Source organism: Galleria mellonella, unplaced genomic scaffold, assembly GCF_026898425.1.
Source record: "Galleria mellonella isolate WM207_F2 unplaced genomic scaffold, CSIRO_AGI_GalMel_v1 utg139, whole genome shotgun sequence".
Taxonomy (NCBI): Eukaryota; Metazoa; Arthropoda; class Insecta; order Lepidoptera; family Pyralidae; genus Galleria; species Galleria mellonella.
In genome coordinates, this window is record NW_026441995.1 from 10,961,915 (window position 1) to 10,973,070 (window position 11,156).

The following is an 11,156-nucleotide window of genomic DNA, read 5'->3' on the forward strand; positions in this document are numbered from 1 at the left end:
AAACTGACGGCCCACTTGATGGAAAGTGGTAACCGTTGCCTATAGACATTAGCAGTACCATGAACATAACATACTATTTGGCCTATGATACCCTCCTCCCAAGGGTTGCCATTCCTGAGGACTTAGGTGTTATTCTTCTGTACCCTGTAAATTCATTGCCATATTCCTCCCTTCAAACCGAAACACAGCCATAAAAACATAACTGCTTCACGGTGGAAACACGAATGGGATAGAGGTGCCCAAGCAAACAAATTTTGTACAAACTCTCCCTCTGGTGTATTAATTTATATGATTATATAAATAATTTGATAATTGTAAATTGTAAGTAACAGTATATTTATATGGTAAGTTACTATTCACAAATGTTTCGTATTTTTTGTGATTTCGTATTTAAAACTAAACCTGTTCTTGTTTATTTATTTACCATATGCCTTTTAACAAGGATAAGTTAAAAAAAGAATTAAAAGGTTTGTACAGAATAAAATCGAAAGCAACATCTATTTAAGGATATTCCCTACCTAGAAACATGTATTCGAAATTAAAAAAATTTTAGTTTCTTATACTAACTTGCTAATTGGCTGTGTTAACTTGCAAGAGGCTCAACAACTCTTGTTGTTTATAGACCCATATTTTTTTTTAAATTAGTAAACGTATACATTTAAATAATTAATGTTTGAGTTTCTTTTTACAGATATAAATTAAGAAAATAAAAAGAAATTGTAAACATATAGGCACAATAGTAAATAATATTATTATTTGTGTCTCACAAAATTATTAGGTTTTATTCTCATTGTTTATACAGAATGACCATAATAATTATTTAAATTTTCTGTGTATGATAATATATTTGTATATGTAGTGTATTGCGGCTGATATAATGTTTAATAACTCTTTTGTTAATGAATGTAGGAAGATGATACCTGCAATATTGTAGCACAAACATAAACGCTTAGGAATTTGAAAGCAATACGAATAAAGACTTGTATTGCATTTAAACATACTCGCAATTACATCGTTATCATATTAGTATTAATGAACACTTAAAACTTTTTAATTACTTGTGTTTTGTAATTTTTCCTTTTAAATTGCTAAATTAATAGGATGTTTTGAGTAGGTAAGTTATACCATAAGAAATATACATACACCTAATCTTAGGCGGGAAATTTGCCCGGAAAGGCAAGTTATTTCCAACCTTGTTTGTGTTGATTCAAACGGAGTAAAAAATCTACTTACAGCTACGCAATTTCGCGTTCTAAATTCAAACATTTTCGTTGAAATATTTCGGCGTTCATCAGTAAATGTTCATGATTCAAGTTGCTTTTTTCAAAATGTACTTGTTAAGCGTTATTAAGCTTGAGATGTGTTCTGAAATGCAGAATATGAGACGTAAAATATTTCCAAACAATCTTCATAATTTTTACAACCATACATATACTGACAACATATTCGTAAAGATGCTTCAAAGAGATTTCTAAATAAAAAGCAGTGTAATGTATGTTTAACGAACATGAACATTCTTGATCGAAGCATTTTATTGTCACTTGAATATGAATGAATATTAGGTACATAAGAAATGCCCAGGCTGTAACATTTGACATAAGCATATGCCTGAGTAGTATTTAAGTATTAAAGTATTTACTCGTGTATAAAATTTTGTCACTTATAAATATATATAAATAACTAGCGACCCGCCCCGGCTTCGCACGGGTGCAATTCGGCACCGCTATGTCCTTGCATTTTAAATCTGTAATATCTTTGGAAATATTCATTTAAATTACATGCTGTAAATATAATACAATGTATTTAAGGTACTTAATTGGATAATAATTAATGCTGTATTGCTTAAAATCACTTCGTAAATAAGCCATTTTACCCGTAAAATGTAAAGAATAAAAAATGGTTATTGTGGGTTATTTTTAAGAGATAGACATATACCATCGAGGACTTTTTTGTTGACCTTCTTAAGATGTATAATACTGTAGATACATTATTATATTATTTTAGATACATTATTTTGATTTATCTCGTGGGGTTCAGCCAGCGTTTACAATGTAAGCGCAAAAAATGTGTTTATTTACGACATCACATTAGAAACCTCTAAATTTATCAGTATTTCTCTACAATATTATGCATGCATTATACATATAAACCTTCCTCTTGAATCACACTATTTATTAAAAAAAAAAACCGCTTCAAAATCCGTATGTAGTTTTAAAGATTTAAGCATACATAGGGACGGACAGACAGCAACAGCGACTTAGTTTTATACTATGTAGTGATAGGGATATCTTAAAATTGATTAGGATGATGTAAAGGTTTAAATCACTAGCTAGCCTCTAGCCGCTAGCTTGTCGCCTTATATTATATTTGGCGCATATTGCATTATACCTGCTACTTGCATTGAATAACTTTTTTCCACGAATCTTCTGATTTACCACGAATTTAAAGCTGTAAACTACATATGCAAGATATGTACACCTACAAGTTTTATTTTAAGCAGTTATTTGTGAAAAATTAGCCGGTAATTGGTCCCTATTCATAAGTGGTTATGGATGCGTGTATTATCCATTCAATATAAGTTGTTGGTATGTATGTAGACAGGTTATTGTCTTATGTGTTGTTTGAGGATACAAGATAAATTCACACAAGTTGGAGAATTGTTGGCTGTTGAGGTTGAGTTGAGACATACATTGCATTGCAATGCATTGTAGTTATGTGTGGAATTCAACGAATAATTTCACTGGAATTATCTAATGTGTCTACTATTTAATTTAGGGCACATTAAGTAGTTTAATTCTCGTTAAATACATATAAAAAATTATAAAATTTATTTGTAATTTTGCTGCTTTTTTATTGAGTTGAGAAGAAAGAAAAATAATATTAGTACATAATAGAGTAGATCTTACTGTTAGTTAGAATTATTTAATTAATTATCGAATTGATGTTAAAGGTTAATAATATTTTTTACAAATAAATTCCTTATTATATCGTAATCATCTATATTCTTCAAAATAGAGGTAGAGATTTCCTCAGGTTCGGCAGCGCACGCGTAATTCCTATGCAGGCGTTTATAGACTATGGTAGCCGCTTACTATCAGGTGGACCGTATGTTTATTTATCACTTTAGTGGTATTCCTTCAAGAAAAGAGCATATTCCTTTTTAAAAGATCGGTAGCACACCTGTAATGCCTTTAGTGTTGTGAGTGATCATTGGCGGCAGTATTCACTTACCATCAGGTAAGCAGCATGCTCGTTTGCTCCTTGTTTCATAAAAAAAATAAAAATAAAAAAAAAAAACAAAATATAAGCTAAAAAAAGCTTAAATCATAGGTGCTGACACAATTACGATAATCGCATAATATTTCAGCATTCGTTCTATTGTAAGTCTTAGCTTACTATATAATAGACAGAATCTGCTAAAATGAATTATATTTTTTGATTCAAGCACTGCTTACAAATAAAATTATTTGTAAGCATTGATTGAGAAAAATATTTTAATAGTTTTTATTTGATTATGGACGTTACTACACCAATATTAAATAAATAAAAGTTTTTTAGGGATTAAAATTTCCGGCCTAAGAGTAGTGCAATTTAAGTACCACTTGTACCAAGTGAATTTACAAGGTACAGAGGAATAACACCTGAGTCCTCAGAAATGGCAACGCATGGGGGGTATCATGGGTGACAATTGTGTCGCCCAGTACCATGGACATAACAGAGTATATTGATACTCTGTTATGTCCATGGTACTGCTCATGTCTATAGGCGACGGTTACCACTTTCAATCAGGTGGGCTGTTAGCTTGTTTGCCATTCTTAGTTGCATAAAAAAAACCTATTACAGACTGTTAATTAATTTATTATAACTACAAAGTATTGTATGATATTAAAATAGTAATACTAAGTATACATATGAAGATATTATAGTAATAGGCATCTAGTATTTGGCTCAAAATTATTCTTCTATTCTTGAAAGTATGAACGTCGAAGTGGAGTCGTAAATAATTCTCATTGTAGATAATATCAGAAAATCGACGGGACGTACCAGTATGATACTGGTACGTCCCGTCATACATACATATATTTTCATTCATACATACATATATTTTTATCACACCAACGTAATATATACGGCATGTACAAGTCTCCATTTTCCATATATTTTTTCTTTGTTATAAATAAGTCATACACCTATATTATGCATATTTTTTATTTATCTACATCAATAATTATTCTAGGTTATCGCAGCTGACTATGCTCTTTTTTTCTAGCTATATTGATACTGGCACATTGTGAACACCAAATGGAAATCGGAATGTGCCTATTAGATTATATAAAGCAATTTTTAGTCCTGGCAAACTTTGCTTTGTACCATACCGACTCCATTTTATCTTATCGTGATAAAAACTTATTTCTCAAGCTGGAGTAAACATTTAATGCATAATTTCATTAAATTCGGTTGACGGTTTCGAGATCAGTGTGAACTAACGGTGTGACCCGGGACTTTTATGTATTAAGATATTGTATTCCATTAGGTGGGCCGTCAGCTTGTTTGCCATTCTAAGTTGTATAAAAAAAATATTTTCAACTAGAAAAAGGGCCTTATTTTTATTTTAGGACTATGTCTTAAATATATCTGATTAGAGATTTGCATGTGATTATTTTAAGGTTTTCATGGTTATGAAAAACACATGAGTTTTGCAAATATATCAAAATTATGTAGATATTTACAATTTTTTATTGAGGTGGTAAAAAGCATACGGCTTGCCTGATAGTAAGTGGTTACTGTTATTTGTGAAGGCATGCAATACCAGGAGAATCCTTTTAGTATTGTTAGCTCATTGCCGAGCTTGTAGAAAATATACATATTATAATATATTTTAATACATATACATATATATTAGTCTTATTTAGTTTGTGTTATTATATTATTACAAGCAATTGTAGCTTTCAATCAAACATTTTCAAAGAATATTATTATTGGTGTATGACAGGATTTGTAAGATAATGAACGCTTGAAGCGTGTTGTTTTTGGTCTATAAAATATTTTACACTGCTTAGCGTAGTTAACATCCTCACCTTGTATGTGGAGTCACGGGGCGGGGCACCGCGGGGCGTCTTGGTACCCTCTAAGGGAAATATTTTGTATACAAGTCATAGGTACTAGCGGATAAGTGAACCAGCTTATTGTTCTAGTCCACGAAGTTCTAGTAACGAAACTTCTTGTTCCAATGAAAATAGCACAAAAATGGCATGTAACAAAAAAGATGATATAATTCAATTAGAAGGAAATAAATCCTATACCACTAATATTATAAATGTAGAAGTTTGTAAAAACGTATTTTTGTTTCTTAATAGCTCGAAAACGGTTGAACAGATTCGAACGAAATTTAGTTCATGAGAAGATTATATTTTAATTTAATATTATATTATATATAGGATAATTTATATACCGATAAATGTGGGCAAAGTCGCGGAAAATTATAAGTAGCAAAAATTTTAAAATATGTAAAATCAAAGTCTCTACTAATAAAATATCTGACAAAAACACTTTTACTTGCTTTTAAGGCTTCTCAAGCTCTATAGATAAAATATAAATCAATTGTGTTTCTAAAGGTCTAACTTAAAATTTGGTGTATAATTTATTTTGATACGGCACCTAGCTATGGTTTATTTCGATGGATTTCCTACTTCTGAAATTCACACATACGAAGTAGCGGGCAAAAAGCTAGCAATTTATATACATGTATGCTTTATTGTTCAAACATATTTTTACTTCGCTTTGAACTTTTTTTAAGAACAATTATATCGCAAAAAATACAGAAGTAGAATCATTATCACAAACCGTGATCACAATAATAACTTTACTTTCACATATATAAAAAGCACTAATTAAAATAACAAAACATTCATTATAATTACCCATTGAATTTTAATTTATTATTTATATTATTAAGTTATATTGTTTTACACATGATTTTATAATGTGAAAAACAATATAACTTAATACAAAGAAAATTAACCAAAAAAAAATACAAATAGCAGTTACATTCCGCTATATCTTATAAATAAGACCGGGGTTCATCTAAACAGATCAACAATACGAGCAAGGTGAGGCAACCCGTCGAAAGGGCAAACTCGGCTGATATAAAACGTGAACATCCCTGCATTCTGTACTCGAACTGTGAACCTCGTCGGACTATCACATCACTACACATCTGACGAACTACTATGTCGAGTCTGGTAAGGAAACAATCTGTACGGCCTAGGATATAAACAGCCATTGTTTGACGCGGCATCGGCGTGTTACAATAAAACAATGAGTTGTAATCATTTTTAAAAAGAAACATGTATTTTTATGTATCATAATTAAGAGATTTTTTTATATTTGTTGTATAGAGAAAAGAGTTTGTCGAGGCTATATCTTTTGTTTTACTCTAAACTTATTATTCTAATATTTAAATACATAAATTTTTTTTCAAAACTATTTTCTAGATACTCCTTGTTAATACTCAGAACAACTTTATTTCCGGAATTTAATAGATATCTATACATGTTTTCGTTTCAAATAAAATGGGTCTTATTTACTAGGGAAACTATATCAATAAAACAACAAATTAAATGGATAAATTAATTGCCAGTATATTTATAAAATGTTGCAGACGTTTCGGAAATTCCAATGAACCTTATGAACCGAAGGAATAGCAGTGATATTTTGGGCTGAAAGTTCATTACTTATGAGTGGCACTACAAATCCATTAATTTTAGACTCTAGATACTTAATTTTAGAAGTTGTTTTATGAAATCCGTTATAAAAGAAATATTACTTGGTAGATTTCCGAAAAATAATAAATAATATAGTCTATATCGTCAGTCTTTGTTAAGTGTATGTTGTTGTTATATAATTTAATTGGTGGGTATAATTTGTCCCGTCATTGAAATAGATGTTCTAAATCGATATAGTATTATTGTATTTAGTATACTTGAATAACTTAATATAAAGTACAATAATAATATATATTCTTTGTTTTCTGTATTATAGAGCATATTTCACACGAGACATGTGATGTACTAAGAAACCGTGTTCATTGTGTAAACTGTATATTAACGTGAAATAAATATTTCCTTGACAATTGGAGTATTTAAAATGATAAACTGTAAATGTGATTATGTATGTAACAGTATTTGTATATATATATATTGTATGTATATAGGTTATTTTTAAGTAACTTTTGAAAGAAAAAGGGTTTCATCTGAATTTTTTGCGAATATGTTGCAGGATTAATTCGTTTCGATTCGTTAATTCAGAATTGGTCTCATTTTACAGTAATTTTGCAATAATTGAAGCTGCTATTTTTATTTTTGCAGAACAGAAAACTGCTGTTTGGGGATAAAATTTATAATATTTACGAGAAACGAAATAATGCTTTATAGATAAAAAAATCTGTTGTCGTTTATTGGTAACGTACCAATATTTACCTATTAATGTTTATGATAAAATAGTTTTCTTTTTGAGGAGCAATTTGTCAATATAGTGGTATACTTGTTTGCAGTAATATTAGTTCAAGTTATAGTTCAATTATTTTTTTCAGAGTATTGTCTTGTCTGCCATTTTGGTGGCGGTTGTTTCTGCTGGTCGACTAGATCACCTGACTCAAGGTTACGGTGGCGCAGGTGCATACAATGCTCCTCCATCCCAGTACGAAAATATAAATAATGGCGATGGAACTTATCGTTTTAGGTATTATTTTATTTTAAAATAGATATCATTATATATATAGTAATTGTTGTGCTTGCATGAGTACGTCGTTAAATGTGGAGGAGATGACAGAAGTCTGAATCGGAGCATTTGGCGTTGATTATTTTTGCAGAAATATGCAGATGATACTCATAGCAATGGGAGACAGGTGTGATGCATATATGTTATGTAAAGTATATATCTATATGTAATATAATTATGTCTAATTAATAATTATTTTAAAAGGTGTATTACTTTTCTATTTCTTTTAATAATATATGCTTTTTCAGTCTTTATACTTTTTAGTATCATAATTTCTGGGGTTTTATATATATGATGAAATTAAAGTCATTTAAAGAAGTTTTCAACCATAGAAACTGAACAAAGATCATATTGGGTTAAAACGAAAGAGAAAAATAGGCTTCCTATTTTAATACGCAAAAAATATTCTATTAAAATGATCCTAAAAATTTTTGTTGAATATTGTAGAGTTGTTGCAGTAGATTATTAGCGACTAGGGCACAAAATTTTCAAAAAGTAATGTACAATATTACATAGGCAACAAAGATACGATATTCATGCACCTTATAAACGTACTAGATCTACGCCCATTTACGTGGGTGTTATGACGAATAGTTTGTAAATGCCATGAACTATATAATGTTTGTAACCTATATATGTTAGTTGCGATATTGTAGATTTCCATTCGTAATAATAGTATGAAGACACTTATATACATAAATATGAAGTACTTATAGAATGAATAAATTAGTAATTATTAATACATTTTTAATATACAAGAATGGTAATGATTTGTACATTTAAATATTTGATACCAGCATTATATTGCTTTTTAGAAATAAGTACGAACGAAATGAACATTTATAATCCAATAAATTTTTTCCATTTTTTTTTAAATTCTATTCTTTTTTAAAAATGAACTAGATTTGAGATATCACTCCGAAATTTAATACGGTTTCGGCGCTTAATCTGGATGTTTATCTATTTTGTTAAATTACTATTCCAGTTACGATACTCCAAGTGGAATATCAGCCCGTGAGAGTGGTTCTCCACGTGCGGCCGGCCCCGAAGGTCTAGCTGTGACGGCCGAGGGTGGATTCTCCTACCGTGCTCCTGACGGGCAACAGATCTCGCTGACGTATACGGCTGATGAGAATGGCTTCCATCCTGTTGGCTCCCACATCCCTACACCGCCTCCCATCCCTGAAGCTATACTCCGTTCTATTGAGTTTAACAGGCAGAATCCGTCTTCGTAAGTATATTTATATAAGATGTAATCCTCTTTTAAAAATGAAATAGCAATAGACTATAGTTTAGTACTTAATTAAAATATTGTTTAAAAAAAATTAATATCTTATAAAATATAATAAGGGAACAGCATAAATGGTCTAATTTTTATTAAAAAATAATAATAAAAATCGGTCTAAAATTAGCTAACTAAATAAAACGAACAATTAATTTTCTATTATTTTTTTTTATGCAACTTAGAACAGCAAACAAGCTGACGATTCACTTGATGGAAAGTGGCAACCGTCGCCTGTAGACATGAGCAATACCATGAACATAACAGAGTATACTGTTTCGCCCATGATACCCCCCATGCGTTGCCATTTTATTATTAATTGAGATACTTATATTACCGAAGTGCGATATTAATTTATACGAATTATATACATATTGCCCAGCAATAGACGGATGATAGCTGAAACGATAATGATATACACATTTACTCATTTCAGATATGTATATATAGTAAAGTAACAACCACCTAATGGTAGTTGGTACTTTACCACATTTTAATTGTGAAAATATTTTCTTAAATAATTTGTGTGGATGAATTATGAAATTAAACAATATAAATACAACATTTATTTTCCAGTGACAACGGCGCTTACAACGGGGGGCGCAATGCTTACCGCTATTAAGTCATATTTATAAGATAACAAGTGTCAGCTTACCTCAGAACATGGACTGTGATATCGATGCAAACATTATTACTAGTTAATTATTTAACTAACGATGTGTAATTTATGAATAAATATATTTTTGAAAAGTTAATAGAGTAATTTTATTTATTAAAAATATATACTGATTTATTGATATTTTTGTAGAAATTAAATTATATATACAAATTTAGAGAAACGAAAGAGTAATAAAAATGTTAAAAAATATTTAGGAATTTCTTATATTTATGCACTGGCTGTTTACACTTATACCTAGGATGGTAAAAGAACAAACAGGGGTTTTTTATATCATTGGTTGGCGTTACGTGGTCCACTTTCAAAGTACCTCTTTATGTACTTTGAAAAAAAAGAACAATTTTTGTCGTTTTTATTTTGGACAATAAATTCTTTCTCTTTAGAAATTTTATTTTTTTAATTTAATTGGATTTTCAAAATGTTTAACTAATTCAACAGCAGTAATAGATGATTATATATATGTGAATATAGGTTTGAATCTCTAATTAGAAAATTTGAAAAACTGTAGGTACAATATGTTAGTAATTTAAGGACTATCATCTTCATATTAAAAAAAAAGGATCACGTAAGTTCATAATAGAAACAGAGAACAATTTGAAGCATCATCATTATCAAAGAAAAAAATCAATGTATACGCACCTATAAGTGTGATCGATTCATAGAACTGTTAAGTATTTCAGAGAGTGCTAACATATGTATAAATAGAGATAAATTATTTTGTTGTGTTATGAATTATAAGAAGCTATATAAATTTTCAACAACTTAGTAAGTGTATGAGGGGTCATGAAACGTGATGAATTGTCGTTTGGCCCGGTGTTGGTCAACTCTGACATTTGTGTGTGGCAATAAGTGGAACTAGGAGTGCTAAGATCATGTTCCGTTTAAAGTGTATTTACTCGATCATTGTATTTGAAGTACTAGATTATACACTTGTAGATAGAGTATCTTAATGTATACAAAATTATTACTTTGTTAAAAGCACGCCAACTTTTGTTCTTGTGTGCTTGATTAGCAGAATATGTAACGAGTTTTTTCATACTATCACACCAATTGCTTGTTCCTTAAGCTAGGATATCTTGTGTTATGAGGAACTAGGCAACAAGTGTTTGGTCAGACAATACCAAATACTTAAATCCAAGCCAATTCAGAAAAGTTTCTTTTCTAAATTGAATTTGGGATCGGATCCAGGACTTCATATACGCAGAGCAACGGTCCATGGAGGTTGTTGTTATTATTCATTAAGTAAAAGAAATGAAACCTACTATAAGTTGAAAGATAAGAACATTATGAACTTCTCATGTCTATAATAATTGTATATACGGGGTAGACAGTGTATAAAGATTCATAATAAAGTTTATTTTTACCGATTAGTTTGATTGATAGGTAAAAACAGTAATATAAATTCGTTTACAAAGCAAT

The 11,156-nt window shown here is 29.9% G+C and overlaps 1 protein-coding gene across 1 annotated transcript; it reads left to right on the forward strand.

Annotated features, from left to right (window-relative positions):
* The first annotated feature begins 6,105 nt into the window (after window positions 1–6,105).
* LOC113511977 (pupal cuticle protein 20-like) lies at window positions 6,106–9,816 on the forward strand. The gene is made up of 4 exons (XM_026895729.3): window positions 6,106–6,242; window positions 7,592–7,740; window positions 8,765–9,010; window positions 9,638–9,816. The coding sequence occupies exons 1-4, from the start codon at window positions 6,231–6,233 to the stop codon at window positions 9,681–9,683; spliced, it is 453 nt and encodes a 150-aa protein (XP_026751530.1). The 5' UTR covers window positions 6,106–6,230; the 3' UTR covers window positions 9,684–9,816.
* Window positions 9,817–11,156: the final 1,340 nt, after the last annotated feature.